This window comes from Balaenoptera physalus (genome assembly GCF_965194825.1).
Source record: "Balaenoptera physalus genome assembly, chromosome: 13".
NCBI lineage: Eukaryota > Metazoa > Chordata > Mammalia > Artiodactyla > Balaenopteridae > Balaenoptera > Balaenoptera physalus.
This window is the reverse complement of record NC_138892.1, coordinates 12,006,291-12,027,309: the sequence shown is the minus strand read 5'-3', so window position 1 is coordinate 12,027,309 and position 21,019 is coordinate 12,006,291. Positions and strand designations below refer to the sequence as shown.

At 53.1% G+C, this 21,019-nt stretch overlaps 1 protein-coding gene across 1 annotated transcript in view; it reads right to left on the bottom strand.

Annotated features, from left to right (window-relative positions):
• Positions 1-6,791: 6,791 nt before the first annotated feature.
• The window catches only part of MYH9 (myosin heavy chain 9), a 90,365-nt gene continuing 76,137 nt past the window's right edge, over positions 6,792-21,019 (bottom strand). Inside the window, exons 26-41 of the mRNA XM_082420780.1 lie at positions 20,126-20,338; positions 19,306-19,450; positions 17,862-18,068; positions 17,523-17,627; positions 17,129-17,281; positions 15,743-15,991; positions 14,431-14,643; positions 14,063-14,275; positions 13,601-13,762; positions 12,379-12,507; positions 11,414-11,502; positions 11,187-11,310; positions 10,680-10,888; positions 9,907-10,015; positions 9,630-9,802; positions 6,792-8,347 (exon numbers count right to left, since the gene is read on the bottom strand). Coding sequence (XP_082276906.1) covers positions 8,230-8,347; positions 9,630-9,802; positions 9,907-10,015; positions 10,680-10,888; positions 11,187-11,310; positions 11,414-11,502; positions 12,379-12,507; positions 13,601-13,762; positions 14,063-14,275; positions 14,431-14,643; positions 15,743-15,991; positions 17,129-17,281; positions 17,523-17,627; positions 17,862-18,068; positions 19,306-19,450; positions 20,126-20,338 — 2,611 coding nt within the window. The 3' untranslated portion in view covers positions 6,792-8,229. The remainder of the gene's footprint in view (positions 8,348-9,629; positions 9,803-9,906; positions 10,016-10,679; positions 10,889-11,186; positions 11,311-11,413; positions 11,503-12,378; positions 12,508-13,600; positions 13,763-14,062; positions 14,276-14,430; positions 14,644-15,742; positions 15,992-17,128; positions 17,282-17,522; positions 17,628-17,861; positions 18,069-19,305; positions 19,451-20,125; positions 20,339-21,019) is intronic.

The window sequence follows — 21,019 nt, the reverse complement described above, 5'->3', positions numbered from 1 at the left end:
TTACTCTAAGAGACAGAACCAAAAAATATTGCTGCAATTTATGTCTGAGTTGTTCTGCCTATGTTTTCATCTAGAACTTTTCTAGTATCGGTCTTACATTTAAGACCGGATCTTAGAGGAAATGCTTTCAGCTTTTTACCATTGAGTATGATGTTAGCTGTGGGTTTGTCATATATGGCCTTTATTACGTTGAGGTAGCTTCCCTCTTTGCCCACTTTCTGAAGAGTTTTTATCATAAATGGATGTTGAATTTTATCAAAAGATTTTCCTGCATCTATTGAGATGATCATATGGTTTTTATTCTTCAATTTGTTAATGTGGTATAGCACACTGATTGATTTGAAGTTATTGAAGAATCCTTGCGTGCCTGGGATGAATCCCACTTGATCATGGTGCATGATCCTTTTAATGTATCATTGGATTTGGTTTGCTAGTCTTTTGTTTAGGATTTTTGCATCTATGTTCATCAGTGATATTGACCTGTAATTTTCTTTTTTGGTGCTATCTTTGTCTGGTTTTGGTATCAGGATGATGATAGCCTCATAAAGTGAGTTTGGAAGTGTTCCTTCCTCTGCAATTTTTTGGAATAGTTTCAGAAGGATAGGTGTTATGGTGCCTCTAAACGTTTGGTAGAATTTACCTGTGAAGCCATCTGGCCCTGGACTTTTGTTTGTTGGGAATTTTTAAATTAGTGATTCAATTTCAGTTCTTGTAATTGGTCTGTTCATATTTTCTATTTCTTCCCAGTTCAGTCTTGGGAGATTATACCTTTCTAAGAATTTGTCCATTTCTTCTTGGTTGTCCATTTTATTGGCATATAGTTGCTTGTAGTAGTCTCTTATGATCCTTTGTATTTCTGTGGTGTTGGTTGTAACTTCTCCTTTTTCATTTCTGACTTTATTAATTTGATTTTGATTTGATTTGATTGATCTCCCTTTTTTTCTTGATGAGTCTGGCTAAAGGTTTATCAATTTTGTTTATCTTTTCCAAGAACCAGCTTTTAGTTTCACTGAACTTTTCTATTGTTTTTTTAGTATCTATTTCATTTATTTCTGCTCTGATCTTTATGATTTCTTTCCTTTTACTAACTTTGAGTTTTGTTTGTTCATCTCTCTGTAGCTGCTTTACGTGTGAGGTTATTTATTTGAGACTTCTCTTGTTTCCTGAGGTAAATTTGTATTGCTATAAACTTCCCTCTGAGAACTGTTTTGCTGTGTCCTTAGGTTTTGGATCATTGTGTTTTCACTTTCATTTGTCTCTAGGTATTTTTTGATTTCCTCTTTGATTTCCTCAATGATCCATTGGTTGTTTAGTAGCATATTGTTTAGCTTCCAGATGTTTGTGTTTTTTGCAGTTTATTTCTTGTAGTTGATTTCTAATATCACAGCGTTGTGGTTGGAAAAGATGCTTGATATGATTTCAGTTTTCTTAAATTTACCAGGGCTTGCTTTGTGACCCAGCATGTGATCTATCCTGGAGAAAGTTGCATGAACACCTGAAAAGAATGTGTATTCTGCTGCTTTCAGGTGGAATGCTCTATAAATATCAGTTAAGTCCGTCTGGTCTAATGTGTCGTTTAAGGCCTGTGTTTCCTTATTAATTTTCTGTCTGGATGATCTGTCCATTGGTGTAACTGGGGTGTCAAAGTCCCCCACTATTACTGTGTTACCGTCAATGTCCCCTTTTATGTCTGATAACATTTGCCTTACGTATTGAGGTGCTCCTATCTTGGGTGGGTGCATATAAATTTACCATTGTTATATCTTCTTCTTGAATTGATCCCTTGATGATATGTAGTGTCCTTCTTTGTCTCTTGTAACAGTCTTTATTTTAAAGTCTATTCTGGGACTTCCCTGGTGGTCCAGTGGTTAAGTATCTGCCTTCCAATGCAGGGGACGTGGGTTCGATCCCTGGTTGAGAAACTAAGATCCCACATGCTGCAGTGCAACTAAGCCCGCGTGCCACAACTAGAGAGAAGCCTGTGTGCCACAACGAAGAGCCCACGCACCACAACGAAAGATCCCACATGCTGCAACGAAGATCCCGTGTGCCACAGCTAAAACCCGACACAGCCAGTAAATAAATAAATAAAATTTAAAAAATAATAATAAAGTCTATTTTGTCTAAGTATTGCTACTCCAGCTTTCTTTTGATTTCCATTTGCATGGAATACCTTTTTCCATCCCCTCACTTTCAGTCTGTATGTGTCTCTAGATCTGAAGTAGGTCTCTTGTAGACAGCACATATATGGGTCTTGTTTTTGTATCCATTCAGCCAGTCTATGTCTATTGGTTGGAGCAATTAATCTGTTTACATTTAAGGTAATTATCAATATGTATGTTCTGATTGACATTTTGTTAATTGTTTTGGATTTGTTTTTATAGGTCTTTCTTTTCCTCTTTCCTCTTTTGTTCTCTTATGATTTGATAACTATCTTTAGTGTTGTGTTTGGATTCCTTTTTTTGTGTGTATATCTATTATAGATTTTTGGTTTGTCGTTACCCTGAGGTTTTGGTATAGCATAAAATCATTTTAAGTTGCTGATCTCTTAATTTCAAATGCATTTTAAATATCCTGCATTTGTACTCTCCTCCCATCACGATTACTGGTTTTGATATCATATTTGTATGTGAATGATTTCCTACCTTTAATATATGTTTGCCTTTACTGGTGAGCTTTTCCATTCATAATTTTCTTGTTTCTAGTTGTGGCCTTTTCTCTTCCCTTAGAAAAGTTCCTTTAGCATTTGTTGTAAAGATGGCTTGTTGGTGCTGAATTCTTTTAGCTTTTGCTTGTCTGTAAAGCTTTTTATTTCTCCATCAAATCCAAACGAGAGTCTTGCTAGGAAGAGTATTCTTGGTTGTAGGCTTTTCCCTTTCATCACTTTAAATATATTGTGCCACTCCCATCTGGCCTGCAGAGTTTCTGCTGAAAAATCAGCTGACAGTCTTATGAGGATTCCCTTGTATATTATTTGTTGCTTTTCCCTTGTTGCTTTTAATATTTTCTCTTTGTCTTTCATTTTTGTCAATTTGATTACTACACGTCTCAGCGTGTTCCTCCTTGGGTTAATCCTGTATGGGACTCTATGCACTTCCTGAACTTGGGTGACTGTTTTCTTTCCCATGTTAGGGAAGTTTTCAGCTATTATCTTGTCAAATATTTTCTGAGGCCCTTTCTCTCTCTTCTCCTTCTGGGACCCCTCTAATGCAAATGTTGGTGCATCTGACATTGTCCCAGAGGTCTCTTAAACTGTCTTCATTTCTTTTTATTCTTTTTTCTTTATTCTGTTCCACAGCAGTGATTTCTACCACTCTGTCTTCCAGATTACTGATTCATTCTTTTGCCTCATTTATTCTGCTATTGATTCCTTCTAGTATATTTTTCATTTCAGTTATTGTATTCTTCAACTCTGTTTGGTTGTTCTTTATCTTTCCTAATTCTTTGCTAAAAATTTCTTGTAACTTCTCGCTCTGTTCATCCATTCTTTTCCCAAGTTCTTGGATCATCTTTACGATCATCACTCTGAACTCTTCCTCGCGTAGATTGCCTATCTCCATGTCACTTAGTTCTTCTTCTGGGATCTTATCTTGTTCCTTCATCTGGAACATATTTCTTTGCTGTCTCATTTTGTTTAAATTTCTGTTTGTATTTTTATGTATGTAGTGGGTGAGTTATGTTTCTCAACCTTGGAGAAGTGGCCCTCTATAGGGGATGCCCTCTGTGTCCCAGCAGTATACTCCCCTCTCATCACCCAAGGGCCAGGAACCAGCTGGTCCTAGGGTAGGTTCTGAGTGTGTATGTGCACTCAGTTCCACAGGCTGCAGGATTGTAGTTTCTTGCTTCTGGTGTCTGCCCCCTGGTGGGTGAGGCTGGTCTAGATCCCTGTGCAGGCTTCCTGGTGGGAGGGGCCGGTGCCTGCCCACTGGTGAGTGGAGCTGGGTCTTGGTCCTCTGGTGAGCAGGGCTGTATTAAGGGGTGTGTCTAGAGATGGCTGTGGGCTCAGGAATTCCTTAGGTAGCCCGTCTGAAGACAAGGTGGGTCTGTATTCCTGCCCTGTTTGCTGTTTGGCCTAAGGCATCCCAGCACTGGTGTGAGGCCAGGTCTCGGGGCCAAGGACCCAAGATGTTTGCCTCCAGCCAGAGTTCACGTAGGTGAACACTCCCTGCTATGTCCACCACCAGATTTTATGACCCCAGAGAGAACCACAGCTGCCCCCACCTCCCCAGGAGACCCTCCAAGACCAGCAGGTAGGTCTGGCCCAGGCTCCTATGGAGTCACTGTCTTTGCCCTGAGTCCCAGTGCACGCCAGACCTTGTGGGCACCCTCCAAATGTGGAGACTGTTTCCCTCAGTTCTGTGGAGCTCCTGCAATCAAGCCCCACTGGCCTTCAAACTATCTAGGGGCTCCTCCTCCCGATGACAGGCCCCTACACTGGGAAGCCTGGCATGGGGCTCAGAGCTCTCACTCCTGTGGGAGAACTTCTGCAATATAATTATTCCCCAGATTGTGAGTCACCCACCCGGGTGAGATGGGATTTGATTATATCGCAAGTGCACCCCTTCTACTGTCTCATTGTGGTTTCTCCTATATGTCTTTGGATGTATAATATCTTTTTTTGGTAGATTCCAGTCTTTTTTATTGATAGTTGTTCAGCAGTTAGTTGTGATTTTTGGTGTGCTCATGAGGGGAAGTGAGCTCAAGGCCGTTCTATTTCACCATCTTGTCTCCCTTCCATCAGTTCATCGATTTTTAATTATCCATATGCCTGCCATTTCATTTCCATTAGTAATCAAGATTTAACTGATAAACTAATTTTTTAAAACTGACTCTTCCAATACCAGAAGTCACAGTGGTGTCACTGGCAAAGCCCACTGGGGTCCCCAGGAAAAATAAGATGGAATCTAGGTGATAAGTTCTACCCTCTTCTTTTGTTATTAGTCTAGTTTCACTTGTCTATCGATGGCCCTGTGCAGTGACCTGGCACTGAACACATTGGATTAACGTTCTCAGCACAGAACCATTGTGCCAGACACTTGCCGGCCATGTGCAGAAGCCAGCTTTTGTCTTCATAACCATAGTCTGGGTGGAAGATTTGGAATTGTTTGGAAAAATAAGCAACTGGTCAGAATTAGGGATGAGGAGGTCGCTAATGCCACCAGTCCAAGACCAGTGGGAAAGTTGACAGCACAGTGGACGCAAGTGAAGAGGTGAGCACATGCTGGGACCAGGGTGAACGGTCCACCTCAGGGGCCAGCAGTGAGGAGGGATGACCAAGAGTAATGAGAGAGAGGCGGGGAGGAGGAGGGGCATTAGCAAGCTTTAGCCTCCACAGAGAGCACGTGGGCAGCTGGAGAGGGAGCAAAGGCCCCCTCCCTCCCACAGGGGACTTTGGAATCTGTAGCCCCTGGGCTCTCATGCTCATGCACGGTGGGTGGTCAGGCAACCCTGGGGACTGCACCCCCTTGGTGGGCAGAGGTTGGCACCTGGTCCAGTACTTCCCCTGCACAAGGTGAACAGTCAAGCCAGAGGACCTTAAGGTGGGGAGAACTGATATTTGTCGGGTCCTGTAGTGGGTTAAATGGATGCCCCCCCCCAGAAAAAAATGTATGTCTGTGACCTAATCTCTGCAACCTGTGAATGTGACCTCATGTGGAAAAGGGTGTTTGAAAATCCCTTAAGTTAAACATCTTGAGATCAACAATGATTATCTAAGTGGGCACTAAATCCAATAACTAGCATCCTTATAAGAGACACACAGAGAGACAACAGAGTTGGGGGAGAAGGCCACGAAAAGACAGAGGCAGAGATTGGAGTGATGCAGCCACAAGCCAAGGAAGGCTGAAGCCACCACAAGCTGGGAGAGGCTAGGAAGGCCCCCCGCCCAGAGCCTCTAAGGGAGCGTGGCCCTGCTGACAGGAAGCAGCACCCCAGGCTCCAGCGCCGGCGCCCACCCGCCTCTCCCATCACCTCCTGCTGCTCCCTTCCCAGGGCCCGAAAGTGCACCTGCTCGGAGGCTGGCCGGGTCGGCTGCTGGAGGCCTGGTGGGTGCCCTGTCTAGGAGCCTGCAGCTCTCCTTAGCAACCGGGCCAGCCACACGGTGGCCCCGAGGGCCCACATGCAGACCTGCCGCGAGTCCACACCTTGAATCAAGTGGGCACCAAACCCCTTCTCTACGGAGAGCCTTTTCCTGCCTCCCCTCCTGCCTGCAACTGCAGGGACATCCGTCTCCCCTGCCCTCGCACTCCCAGCACCTGGCAAGGAGCCTGGTCTATGCTCAGCCTTTGTTCAAAGAATGAAGAAGGAAGGAACAAAGGCTCTGACAGTCCTGTGAAGAGCCCCTGCCCCAGTACCCACAGGCCTCGGCACCGACTCCCTCATTCCCCTCCCTTCTATGGTACCTGTGATGAATCTCCATAGAGCAGGCTTTGCATCGTCTGATGACTAAGAAAGCTTCTGGAAGTCAGCGCCTGGGCCTTGTATCTCTATCCCCCAGGCCAGCTCAGTGTCAATCACATAGTAGGTTCTCAGTAATTGAAAGGAACCGAGATTTATGAGACACCCTTAGCATCCTTGAATCTGGCCAGCCTGCCTTTCTGCAGGCTGTCACTGCAGAGTGTCACTCCCTACTGGAGCCTGTGCCCCAGCCGTGCTGCATTCCTGGAAGCTTCCAGAAATTGCACCAAGTAGGTGCCTGCTGCAGAAGGAAAGCACAGTCCCTTCCAGGTGGCCCAGGTACAGTCCCTTCTAGGCCACCTGCTCCGGCGCAGAGACACCCCCAGACACACAGCTCATAGCACAAGGTTCTCTTTATTGTGATGCTCAGTGGAAAACATCTGTAAACCAGCTCACTGTAGTGGTGACGGCTGCAACCATGCTAAGGCACTTTCATTATATAAAAAAAGGGCAGGGGTGGGAGTTCTGTTCACTCCTTTGTGACAGCAACTGGGACCTGAATTCAGAGCTTTTTAGGCATATGTAGCTTTTATATATCTTCATGATTTCTTGAGAGTTTGTTTCCTTAAAAAAAAAAAAATGCCTTCTTTGCCATAAGTAAGTCTAAATGCAGCATATACAAAACAGTTAGGAATACAGGGAAATTCAGCCACCAGTGTAGACCAGTGTAGGACAAGCTACTCTCTTCTAGATGTGGTTCCAAAGGAAAGGCAGTGATAAAGACTTGGAATTTTACCATTTATTACAGTTAGAGGGAGAAAAGACAACTTTTTTTTTCTTTTAAAAATATCTGTGCAGATGGCAGAGTCTTGAATTATACTGAGTCAACGGTGCAGGTCAACTACCCTCGGGCCCCGGTCCTGGAGTAGGTTCGAGATCACCTGGCCCTTTCCACTGCTCTGGCTGTCAGGCTCGGGACAAGTCCCTTAACCATTAAATATATTTGGTCCCCAAGAGTGTTGGGAGAGGTCACTGCTGGCCTCTCCAGCTTGGCCCCTGGGCCCTGTCTTCTCAGCCCAGAAGCCCTGCTGCAGCAGGGGCGGGCTGCCCTCGGCAAAGGAGGGAAAGGGGTCATCATTGCACTTGAGACATTTCAGAATCAGGAAGGTGACAGTGGCGCCGCCCGGCAGGGGTGGGGAGGAACGTCCCTCCCTCCCCGCGCCAGCTTCCTGTGCCCTGCACAGAGGTGGACCCCCTGGGCCTGCTCATGCCGGACCACCCAGAGCCCACGGGAGTGGGGGGCCACTGGGGCAGAGGGTGTGAGGTCACCGCGTGTGATTGCCAACAGCAAAGAAGGGAGAGGGTGGCGGAGGCGGGGGAAGGTGAGAACTCTTCTGGGGCGTCGGGCTAGCAAAACTCCTTAGTCTGAAGAAAAATAGATTCGTAGAAAACTCTCTTGCCCATCCCCGGAGGCCTGCCCTCCTCACCTCACCATCTTGTGCTTTTCGGCAAGGGAAGGGGGGAGATCCTGCTGGTCACTCTGTTCCTGGGCCAGGGCCCAGGACCCTGACTCTTTGGTATTAGATTCCGGGGGGCGGGGGGGATGGTGGGAGGGGAGCAGGAGGGGCTGCAGCAGAGGAAGCCGGAACGCCCTTCAAGGAGGCCTGGGGGGATGGGCGGGGAGGTGAGGCCTGAGGTCCCCTGGCCTGGGGGGACGAGGTGGGGTCACGGTCACAGCAGTCCCAGGAGGGAGGAAGGGTGCTGCAGGGGCTGGGAAGGGGAAGCGGAGTCGGTGCTGTCGTCCGTCTCGGGCAGCAGGAGAAGAAGAGGTTGTTACTCGGCCGCTTTGGCCTCAGCCCCGTCGGCTTTGCCGTCCACCTCCTCGTCCGAGCAGTCGCCGGTACCTTTCCGGGCCATTCGGCGGGGCACGACAAACGGCAGGTCTCCACGCCTGGGGGCAGAGGCAGCAGTCAGCAGGGTTGGCCAGGCGGCCGCAGTACTGCTCATGTGTTTCAAAGTGACCTTTAGAGGGAAACTAGCTCCTGACATCCCACGGGGAGAAGCAACGGGGGTGGGGGGGGGCCTCCGGGGACACAGCCTCCAGCGGGGACAGGAGGGCTGTCCCCTCCTGCCCACCCTGGTCTGAAACTTCCCACTTTCACCCAAAACACTAGCAAAAAGCAGTCAGGTAATGGGGGCTGATTAAAAGGGGGGAGGCACAAGAGCAGATGAAGCTTCCTCTGCAAAATGCCACCCCCGATCACACTTAGTACCAAACAGGTGAAACTAAGAGACACACAATGACTGTGTACAGTGTACAAAGACAGGCATCTCCTTCCGGTCCCGGCTAAGAAAATCGATATCACACACCGACTAGACTGTCTGCTCTTGTTGCTTTTATGCTTTAAAAAAAATGATCACTGGGAAAAGGAGGTAAGCAGTGAGAATCTCGACCAAAAAGACCCTCTGCCTCAACCATTTCATGCTGCCTGAATGTGACACTCCTTTGAGAATTGCCAAGCAGCCCTTTCCATTGGTTCAGAGTCAGAAGATGCCCGTCTTCACCCAGCACCTAAAGCTGTGCCAGGGACCGGCCGGGTTGCCTCGAGCAACTTCTAGTTGACAAAACCTGAAAACGTTCTCATTGGGTTTAGCCCTGCGACAGGAAGAGACTCCTCAGGCAGGACGGGAATAAATCACCCAGAGAGTTTATTTAAAAGGCTGGGCTAGGACTTCCCTGGTAGTGCAGTGGTTGAGAATCCACCTGCCAATGCAGGGGACACGGGTTCAATCCCTGGTCCGGGAAGATCCCACATGCCGTGGAGCAACTAAGTCCGTGCGCCACAACTACTGAGCCCACGTGCCACAACTACTGAGCCCATGTGCCTAGAGCCCATGCTCTGCAACAAGAGAAGCCACCGCAATGAAAAGCCCGCGCACCACAACTAGAGAAAGCCCACGCGCAGCAACAAAGACCCAGCACAGCCATAAATTAATTAATTAATTTAAAAAAAAAAAAAGGGCAGGCTACAGCCCAGGAGGCAAGGAGAACGAGGAAGGGCTCTCTGACTGGCACTTTCTCGGCGTCATTAAGCGCCTTGCTCACTGACATCTAGCTGAGAAAGGTGACCGAATTTATAGGAGCCTCATTTTCCGAATTCTTTTCAGGACAAACTAACTTTTTGAAGGAGAGAGGGTCCTGCGAACGGGCGGGTGGGGCCGGCGGGGCTCACCTGAGCTTGTTCTTGAGGGAGCTGACCTCGCGGTTCATGGCATCCGCGGTCTCCGTGGCATCCTCCAGCTCGCGCTGCAGTTTCCGGCGGGAGGCGTTAGCCCTCTGGGCCTCTTCCTCGGCCTCCTCCAGCTGCCGCTTGAGCTGCTTCAGGCGGGTGGACGCCTTGTCCACCTGCGGAGACGCGTGGCAGGGGCCCCGGTCACGACCCCGCATGCCTGTGGCCCTCCCCGCCCTCAGCCGCCAAGGGGCAGGGCCCCGCTCCGCCGCCAACACACCTGGTCCTTGTACTGCTCGGCGTTCCTCCGCTCGTCATCCACCTGCAGCAACACATCCTTCAGCTTCTTCTCGGCCCGACGCACCTGCTTGCAAGCCGCCTGGCGCTCCCTGAAAGGCATGAACACAGAGGATCAGGGGGGCACCGTCTTTCGGAGGGTCTGGCCGACAAATCCACAGGCCGGGCCACCCATTCCTGGGCCTCACTGGTACTTCCCCTGATGCTAAGGTGGACCGTCTTTACTGAACACTCTTATGAAGGCACTGGGATTAGCCCCATTTCACAGATAAGGAAACTGAGGTTCAGGGAAGGAAACTGACACATCTCAGAGAGCACATATAAAGCTAGGAAAAAGAGGACTTCCCTGGCGATCCAGTAGTTAAAGACTCTGCGCTTCCAGTGCAGGGGGCATGGGTTCAATCCCTGGTCAAGGGAACTAAGATGGCACACGCTGCTCAGTGCAGCCAAAAAAAAAAAGCTAGGAAAAAGGAAGATTGACCCCCATTACCCCCAAAGAAGTCTCAGTCTTGCTGAGCCCACGGATGGGCTGCCCAGGCAGGTGGGAACCCCACCTCTCTGATTCAGCCCTCAGAGAGTCATCAGGCTCCCCAACTTTAGAAGTGGGCTGTGGGTCCTATTCAAACTCCACAAGCCCCAGCAAAAGGCCCCAGGGAAAGGGATGAGAGCCCCGTCAGGATGGGGGGAAACAGTCTCAGGGATGGGCACACAGAGGAGCTGGCAGATGGTGCCCGGTGACGGGTGAGGGGCACCCACTTGGTCTCGTTGTCCAGCTGCTCCTCCAGCTGTGCGATCTTGGCCTCGAGGGCGGTGATGGAGGCCTTGTACTTGGACTTGACAGTGCCCTCCATCTCCTGCAGCTTGACCTTGAGCTCCTTGTTCTGGCGCTCCAGCTGCTGCCGCGCGTTCTCGTTCTTCTGGGCATGACTGCGCTCCAGGTTCAGATCGGTGTTGATCTGGTCGATCTGTGGGAAGAAGGGCTGGTGACCTTGAGGAAGGCGGGGATCCCGGCTGGGGGCAGAGGAGGGGCAGCTGGACCCTGCAGGGCCCCTGATCACTAGGTCTTCCCAGAAGAGGGAGCTGCCCAACGTGAAGGGTCCAGAAGCAGCACAACACCCGAGAGAGAGGAACCAAGGAGCCAGTGCAGTCACCAGGACATTGTCCCCTAAGCATCAGGGGGCGGCTGCCTCTGCCTCGGCCACTGGGGAGGCCCACTCACGTCACCGAGGCGGCCCTGGTGCGGAGAGAGGCCCGGCCGCTCACCTGCAGGTTTGCCTTCTTCAGCCTGTCGTTCACCAGCTCCGTGTTGCCCTGCTCCTCCTCCAGCTCCTCCTCCAGCTGTGCGATGCGGGCCTCCAGGCGCCGCTTCTCCTCCAACGCCAGGGCACTGGGGAGTGGGGGGAGAGGTGAGAGGGGCCGAGCCAGAGCGGGGAACCCCTCACCCGCTCGCTCCTCGCCCGGCGGAACACGCCGCGCTCACGCCGGCTCACCCTTTGCCGCTGCTGTTGGCTATCTCGTCAGCCAGCTCGTCCCGCTCCTGCTGGGCCTGGCGCTTGGCACGTTCGGCAGCCGCCAGGTCCTGCCACGGGAACCCGGAATGTGACCCGCCGGGGCCGCCCGCAGCCAACAGCCCTCCTCTGTCCCCGGTACTGTGAGCCCCTGGCCCCCTCTTCCCAAACCCCTTCCCAGGCCTGCCTCCTCCATGAAGCCCGTTCTCAGGAGCCCCTCTGAAGTCACAGCTTAGGCACCGTATGATTACACAGCCCCCATATCTAAGTGCTAAAAACTAAGCCAGGTGCCGGGGATGCTGCAATAAACAGGAAATCATCCTGGCCTGACGGGGTGCCAGTCCCTCTACCTTCCAGGCAGACAGGAAGCAGGGGCGACAGGACAAAGACGTGAGTTAAGGCCAGAGTGCGAGGCTCTGAAAGCCGGCGGGGGCAAGGGCTTCACCCTGAGGGTGAGGCGGCCTCACCAGAGACCCACGTGTGCAGGAGGGTACAGCCGGTCTGGGCAGGGCAGACGAGCAGAGCCTGGGTGCCTGGCCCGGCTAGGAGCAACCTGGTAGCCAGCGTCCTCAAGGCAGAAGACTGCCTAGAGCCTGGGGAACGCTTTCACAACCTGCCTCGTGTGAGGGACAAGGCCGCTAAGGGGACACTCGGTGCCGTAAGCCTCTGTGAGGGACCCCTCCTCGCCAGGCAGCAAGTCACAGCAGGCGGTGGTGAAAGCCTCGCTTCATGAGGGAGCCGGCCCCAGGAGGTGACAATTTGATTCACACACACGTTTTAATCACACCAGGGAGCCCTGCTACTTCATGAAACCCTGAGGGGTGTTCTTTCAGAAAGCAAGAACCACCCCAGCCCATTCCTGGAGCTTGGCCCGTTCTTCCAGGTCTGCCCGGGTGGCCCAGGCAGGTGGGGGGAGGCCCCGAGCGCCCTGCTCCGGTCCGGCCCACCTCCTGCAGCTGGATCATCTCGGCCTCCATGCTCTTCAGCTTCTTCTCGTTCTCCTTGGCCTGCGCCAGGATCTCCTCGCGGGAGGCGCGGGTGTCATCCAGCTCCCGCATGTAGTCCTTCATCTGGGCCTGAGGGCAGGGAGGAGAGGCTTGGTGCCACCATCCCCGCCACTCCCGTGTGCCCACCCCCCGCACAGGGACACCCCGCTAACGGGGACCGATGGCTGGGTCTCAGCCTGCGGCCACATTCAACCAACATAGCTATAAAAGGGCAAAAGAGTAAAGACAAAGCTTCCCTTTATTCTATACCATCTTTACACGCTTTTGACTGTTAGGATTTACAAAGCACACCTGCGGCAGCGTTAGGCCCCGGGTGGGTACAAGTCCAGCTATGTTTTTGTTTACTTTCTACCACCTCCTGTTGATTTGGATCCTGCGCTCTGGCGCCATCCCACTGCTCCAGGTCAACGGCCACCTGCCAGGTTAATCCCGGCAACATGGCGTGGTCATATGTCCTTTGTTTACTGGTGATTCGTTTTAACTCTGAAGATCTTGGGAAATAGTTGTGGTTTTTTTCCTTTTGCAGATAAATCCCAAATTGGGATTCCCCAGGCCAAAGGATACAACCCTTGCTGGGCACGGCCAAGTGGTACCAGGTAGAGCGGCCACCAGCAATGAGAGCACCTATGCCCTACGACCTCACAAACACCAGTGTTTACACTCGTTCTTATTGTTGCTGGTTTGCTGGATATGATGTGGCATCTCAGAGCTGGTTTTTTAAACTTATTATTCTTTCATTACTGATGAGGCCAAGTACGTGTTCTGTGCTCTGGGCTGCTTCTCTGAACCATCAGCTTGGAACCTTCCACCATCGTCCATTAAGGCTGGAATGGGTCACATCTGGTTTATTCTAGAAATCTGCCACTAAGTGACTAAGTGACTATAACGCCATTGCATTTCTAGGTGTACACTTGTTTGTTTCTTTGTTTAAGGTACTCAAAGACAACAATTTTACTGCAAGTTTGCTTCTGACTAGTTTGTTTCTGCTCAGCTTCTGGGTTTCCATCTGTGAGATGGAGCTAAAGGCACCCAAGACCTTCCTCGGGGAGGGCAAGGCGGCACTTGCCAGCATTCATCGGCCACCCCACTAGTGTCCCAGCCCCGTGCTGAGCCCAGCGTTGCCATGTGCAGCTGGATCCGGTTTGGTCCCGCCTGAGCTCACCTGCAGCTTCCGCAGCTGTTTGATGGCTTCGTCCCGGTTCTTGTTGGCCGAGTCGATGTGGGCCTCCAGGTCCTTCAGGTCCATCTCCAGCTTCTTCCGAGCAGCCACGGCCATCGAGCGCTGCTTCCTCTCGTCCTCCAGCTCAGCTTCCATCTCCCGCACCTGGGGAGATGCCGACGGCTCAGGAGGCCGGACGTACCCACAGACCCTGCCTCAGCTCGCGGCCCAGGTGGGCTTGGTCCAGTCCCGGGGCGTCCATGGGGCCTCCCGGGACAGTGCGGATTCCTGACCATAAAACCCTAGTAGAGGGGGTGACTGACCCCCAGGCAGAGGATTGGGATGTGAGGGTGTGGAGGGCATAATCAGGGGACTCCCACAGTCCCAGCGGAAGGAGAAAGGAGCCCCCAGAACCCGGGGCTCCCTGCCCGCCTCTGCCCAGGGGAGCGGGAGGGCCGTCCGCACCTGTCTGACCAGCTGCTTCTTCTTCTCCTCGCTCTGCTCGTCGCGGCCCTGCAGGTCCCGCTCGAACTGGGCCTTCAGGGCCTGCAGGTTCACCTCCAGCCGCAGCTTGGCGTCCTCGGTGGCCTGCAGCTCGTCCTCCAGCTCCTCGAGCTGGGTCTTCATCTCCTCCACCTGCTGCTCCAGGGCCCGCTTGGACTTCTCCAGCTCGTGGACCTGCCGCCGAGGGGACCTGGTCAGGAGCAGAGGGGCACGAGGCCCCCAGGGTCCCTGGCCTCCGTGTCCATGAGCCCCTGACCCTTCGCATCCTGAGCCCATCTCCCCCCTCCCCCGCCCCCGCCCCAGTGCCGGCCGCGGGCTCGGGGACGCACGCTCTTGCCGACGTCGTCCTTGGAGCTCATGAGGTCCTCCATCTCCGCGCGGAGCTGCTTGTTGAGCCGCTCCAGCTCCGCCTTCTGCTCCACGGCCTCCTCCAGAGCCCGGGCCAGAGACAGCGCCTTGGTCTCCTTCTCCCGGGCCTCCGCCTCCGCCCGGTCGCGCTCCTCCGCGTACTTGGCGGAGATGGTCTTCTCCTCGGCCAGGAGCTGGGAGACAGGCGGGCACCATGAGGCTCGAGCGACCGGCTCTCAGAAAGAGCTCAGGGCCTGCTGGCCTCTGGCAGGTAAAGCATCCGGCCCCGAACTCCCTGGGGAAGGAGGGTCCCAGGGGCCAGGTCTGGGGGGAGGGGGACCAAGGAGAGCAGCGAGCCGGCTGCTTCTGACTGTGACACGTGCTGTGCAGTGTGTCCTCGTAAGCAGACGAAGGCGGAGATGGCCTCTGCCACAACCCATTAGCGTCTGTGTAACTTTTATCACTTAGTAACCAAGGTTCTTTATGACACTCAGTGCCCCTTCCAGGAGAACCCACAGGAAGTAAATATTTCACCCTCAGGACCCGGAAAGCCCCTAGTTTCCCTGAATGACTGGTTGGCGTTTACCTTGAAAAGAATGTGAATCTGGCTGCCCGGAGGCGCGAATCCCATGTGGCCCTCCTCCAAGGATGTGAGACATCTTTTCCCTGAGCTGGCCCACCCTGACCATATCATCTTATTTTCCCCCCTTCCCCTTCCCTTTGCTTCAGCACCTCTTTATTCCATGGACTTATTTCTTAAATGGGCCAGATGGGAAACGCTTTAGACTTTGCACGTGTGACTTCAGACTTTGCGTAAACTGCTACGTTAGCACAAAAGCAGCTGTAGTGACAGCTGTGCACAATACCTCTGTCCACAACAGGCAGTGGGCGCCCTCGGCCAGTTTGCCGACCCCTGCTTTATGCCATTTTTCTATCCCACCCCACTGTCTGCGTCTCGGTAAGCTGCCTAAGGTCTCCTGGAGTAAGCAAGAGTTACGAACGTATAAAGAAAAATTCGAATTAGAGAAGATTCGAAAAACATAAAAAACCAAGAAAGGGGAAAAGTTGCTCCCAAACCTATCGTGTGAAGACACCCAGTTCTGAGCGCTTTCTTTCCAGGCGCCTCAACGAGCTGGAATCCGGGAGGGCCCTCTGAGCGCCTGCCCCCCAGGGCCTCCTCCCGAGCTGGGCGATGGTGACCCCGGGCCGGGCTGACGGACAGCGGCCCCTGCCCGAGGCAGGCTGTCTGCAGAGGGGAGGACATGAGGCGGTGGCAGCACCAACAACACCCACCTGGTCGAACTTCTTCTGCTTCTTCTCCAGGTTGGAGACGCTCTGCCGCTGGTGGTCCAGGTCCACGAGCAGGTCGTCCAGCTCCTGCTGCAGCCGCGTCTTGGTCTTCTCCAGCTTGTCGTAAGCGGCCACCTTCTCCTCGTAGCGCTGGCTCAGCCCCTCCAGGTCCTTCTGGAGCTTCCTCTTGGCCTCCTCGGCCATCTCCAGGCACCCCACGCCGTCCTCCACCTTCTTCCTCATGTCGGTGACCTGGGCGGGAGCAAGAGGTAAGGAGGCACCCGGCACGGCACCTGCTCGGGTAACATGCCCGCACCTGGGACAGCTGGGAGCTGGCCTGCCACCCGCCACCGGAGGAACGGGGCGCCAACCCACTTACGGAGACGGCTCCCCCAACCACTTCCCTCTCCCTCTGGGGCCAGGGAAATGGAGCTTCTGCAGAGGGCAGGTGCCTAGCGCATGGAGCCCAGGGGAGGCGGACACCGCAGGTCAGCTTGGGAAGGCCTCTCAGTCGTGACCTGCACCAGCCGCTCGTACCAAGACGGAGGCCTACAGTGGGAAGCCTCCTCCCCTCCCCTCCCCTCCCCTCCCCCAGGCAGCAGCCTGGTGCCCCCTGCCTGCAGGCGTCCGTCTCGCAGCCCCCTCCTCGCATCTGGACACACAGCTGCCACCGTGCACACACTCCCTACCGCCACCCAGGTGTGGAACTGAGCCTGCACCCTCCCCGACCTGGTGCAGATCTTCTGGCACGTTTAAGTCCTAAGACAGGATCCGGAAGAGGGCCCTTGGCCTATCTTTGGCCCCAGACCCTTTCAGAGTCTAGAGAAGACTATGACCTCCTTCTCATAACGAGGTTTTAACATGCATAAAGCAAAATATGTAGGATTACCAAGAAACCAATATAGAAAAGTGCAGTTGTCGGGTATTTTTTAAGACTGTGGTTCAGTAACCATCGTGCTTCTTTATCAGCACAGCAGATAGCAGGCTCCTGAGTAGCTAGGAGCACGAAGACCTTCCCAAAGCCTGGCCTCAGCTCGGACACGATGACCGGTGGTTCCTACTGAACAGGCCACGGGCACTGCCAGGGCCACGGCTTGTTGCCTACATTCGTAACAGAAGAAAATGCTGAAGGCCAGCTGGAGGTTGGTGAAATGAAGATGTACGTCTCCTCCACCCAAGTTCACGGATTCCTAAATTCTCCTCGGGGACCCCAGGTCTGGGGAGGGCAGGAGCTCCCCACGGGAAGGTGTCCAGCTCGGGGAGGCCTGGGCGGACCCAGCGGCAGGGCTGTGCTCTGGAGTCCAGGTAGGCGCCCCGCCAGAAGCTCCCCAACCTGCAGGCTCCAACCCACAGTTCCCTGGGGTGTCTTGCAGGGAGCCGGCTCTGCACCTGGGCGTGGAGGGTGGCGATCTGCTTCTCGAGGTTCCGCTTGGCCTCCTCCTCCTCCTCCAGCTGCTCCTTTAAGGAGTTCTTCTCATCCTCCACCTGCTTCAGCTTGGTGCTCAGACTCAGCTTCTGCCGGTTCTCCTCCTGCAGGAGCTCCTACTCCGAGAACAGGGAGGGCAGGGGCTCAGGACCCGCAGCGTCAGGGCCTCGCGGTCCCCATACCCTTGGTGGAAGAGGGGAGCGGTCCCTCGGATTCAGGGGGCAGCCAGCAAAGACCTGGCAAGGAGCCGGGAGGACGCAGAGAGCCCGCGGGTGCAGGGGAGGGTGCTCTGAGACAAAGACCCAGAAGCCTGGCCGCTAACGCCGTGCGGGCACAGGGACCCGTCGCCGCCCTTACCTGCGTGTCCTGCAGCTGTGACTCCAGAGCGGAGAAGTCCTTGGTGAGCTTGCTGGACTTGCTGTCCGACTGGGTGAGAAGACCTGTCACATTGTCCAGCTCGACCTGTGCACGGACGGGAGACAAAGCCCCGTGAGCTCGACCACGGCTGCTTGGGCCCCACCTCGGCTCTCTCGGCCGTGCTGGACCTGAGTCACAGGCTGAACCCCAGAGGCCTCGCAGACTGAGCCAGGTTGCGGAGACAGAGAGAGAGAGAGACAGAGAGAGAGAGAGAGAGAGAGAAGAGCGGGAGCCCTGGCGACGTGGGCCAGGACCCAGGAGGTCCGGCGGAGGCCTCACCTGCAGCTTGGAGACCTTGTCGGCCAGCTCCGTGCGCACGCGCTCCCCCTCGGTGAACTTGACCTGCAGCTCCTGAAGCTGGGCCTCCACCTTCTTGCGCTTGTGCTCGGAGTCCCCCTTGCCCTGAAGCAGCACCTTCACCTCGTTGGCCAGCTCCCCTCGCTCACTCTCCAGGGTCTGCTTGGCCTTCTCGAGGTTGGCTTTCACCTGGCAGCAGGGAGAAAAGCGAAGACGTGAAAGGGGGCACCTGTGACGTGAGACTGGTCTTTCTAACATCATCGAAGATCCGGCGGATCCAGACCCAGAATCGGCTGCTTTTGCAGCAAAAACGACACTGGGCAAGTCCAGGGGATGACGAGCTGGCAAGGGCCCCAGACTCGGACGGCTCGGGCCTGATGTGAACTCAGCACCCAGTTGGGGCCGGACACCCGGCACGTGGGCTCCCCCAGCTCTCAAACCATCCCTGCCCGGCCTCCTGCATGGGGTTCAGGGAGCATCCAAGGGCAAGATGTCATCATTGCTGATGTTAAGATTTTAGCGTTGTTATCGTAGGATGAGGGAAATTATAATTGTTCGTAGTTAGACTTCCAGGAAAGCCTCTTGAAAATTTGATGTTCAAAGTAACACAGTAATGTTCTTCCAAACAACATAAAAGCCGAGTTTACAGAATAACCACGACAATCCCAATCTAGTCCACACCGAGCCGGCCACAGCATCACGGGCAAGTTCAAGGGTAAACTGGACCCAGCGTGAATGCAAAGTCACTTTGGGTGAAAACAGCTAAAGGACCAGGCAAGGCTTCAACCTGCCCAGAACCAGGTGGAAACTGAAGGTAGACAGGTAGACAAGGCAGGTTTCTGAAAATATTATACAGGTTGCCACATGGAAGAGCCTCTGCCTTCTCGGGCTGCCACCAAGGGTGGCCGTGAGCTGGAAGCCACGGGATGCAGGACTTGTCTTGCTCAGGAACTGCCCGGACACAGCTGCCTGGCCGAGAAACCATCTGGGGTCAACATCCCCAGGGTTCTCCCACGAAGACTCCAACTGACCACCTGCTGGGGGTGTTCTAGAGAAGGGATGGGCTTCAGAAAAGGGGACCCCGATGGCCCTCTGAAACTCAGTTTCAGAGTCGCTCCAATTCCATGAAATTTTCTGGTCTGGCAGGTTGATGAACAAGATAATAATGAGAATGAGAATAAATGATTCTTGAACAACTTACCGAGCCCTTACTATCTAAGTGCCTCACATGTTACCAACTCCAACTCTCACATTAATTGCATGAGACGGGCTATCATCAGCCTCCCTTACAGATGGGGAAACTGAGGCACAGAGGGACCTATATCCCCAAGTCACACAGCCACGAAGGGCTGGAGCCTAGACTCTGCAAGGGTCCCCCTGACGGCGGCAGAGCCTCACGCAGCCAGCCCTGGGGAGGCCCACGCACCCGCTTCGTCTGCTCCAGCTGCTCTGCCAGCTCCTCCACGGCCTGCGAGTGCTTCTGTCTCATCTCCTGGATCTGGGCCTCGTGGGTCTTCGCCTCCTCCTCAAGGGTCTTCTTCAGGATGTTCACTTCCTGTTCACGTTTGGACCTGGACAGAGAAACGCCCTCAGGAGGGAGGCCGGGGATCCAGGAGCGAGGCTGCCCTGCGGCTCTTCTGTGGCAGCAGAGAGCACGCGGCAAGGGGCACTGGCCCCCCCAGGCAGCTTTCTGCCCGCTGGCCTCTCTCCGCGGCCATCCATCCTACAGCCCAGGCTCACAGACACACTTTATTTATGTATTTATTTTTTTAATGTACCGTAGGCCTTTTATGTAAGGAATTGGATTTTATTCTAAATACGAGGAGCCAGGAGTGAGTTATAAGCAGATTAATTTAATTAATTAATTTATTTATTTGGCTGCACCACGCAGCATGCAGGATCTTCGCTCCCCCACCAGGGATTGAACTTGTGCCCCCTGCAGTGGAAGCGCAGAGTCCTAACCACCGGACTGCCAGGGAATTCCCCGCAGACACACTTTGTAGAGGCTTCTGTAGCCTTTTAGCTTTAAAGCCCACCCTTGCCTCATCCCAACTCCAAGCCAAGCTCCTCTACTCTAGGGAGAAGTTGCTGAGGACCCATCAGCTTCCGAGCTCTCTGCTCCATGACAACAGGCCACTGTGTGTGTGCAGAGACTTGGGGTCCACCCCTCCCAGGCCACAGCCTCCCCTTCCCTGCACCACCACCCCTGTCCCTCAGTGACTGGGGCAGTCGGTCCCAAGACACACCTGAGCTCCTGCTGGGCAGCCGTGGAATCCAGGGTGTCCTCCAACTCTGTTTTCAGAGCCTCCAGCTCTTCCCCGAGGTCCCGTTTCTGCTTCTCAGCTTTATTCCTAGCAGCACGCTCAGACTCCAGGTCTTCTTGGAGTTCAGAAATCTGAGATTCCAGCTCCCGGATCTTCTTTAGGGCCATGTTCTTCTGGGCGGCTTCTTCTTCCACTCTGCCAAAGAGAGCAACAACATCAGAATGAGGTCACTGTCACCTACGCAGAGCAGAGTCTGCAGAAAAGGCTTTAGAGAGGTGCAGCCAAAGCCACTTCTGGCAGTCATAGTCATGGCCCTTAGGAGCTCTTCTCAGCAAAAACATCTGACGTATCCAGAAGACTTAGCGCTGTTCCACTTGGAGAATTCAAAAACCTCACAGAAGAATCATTTCATTTTCCAAATTAAGATTCAGTGCTTTAAACATCAAAAAAAAATGAAATGTTAACTGAAAAAAAAAAAGGAAATAAAATGCTACAGTCCATAATTACAGCAACTAAGTAAAAATACAAATGTGCTCCGGACTTTGGGTGATAATGATGTGTCAGTGCACGTTCACGAATTGTAACAAATGTATCACTCTTGTGGGGGAGGTTGCTAATGAGGGAGGCTGTTCATGTGGGAACGTGGGAATTCGCTGTAACTTCTGCTCAATTTTGTTATGAATCTAAATATGCCTGGAAAAATAAAATCTATTTTTAAAAAGCATGCCTGTAGCCACGAAATTTTAAAAAGGAAAGAATTGCTATGATTGGATGACTAGGGTTGTGGATGACTTTTTTGGAAATTACAAGTGACAGAGAAGCCCTAGACTGCACTTTTAGTGAACAGAAAATGTTTTGTCATTAATTGGCTTCCAA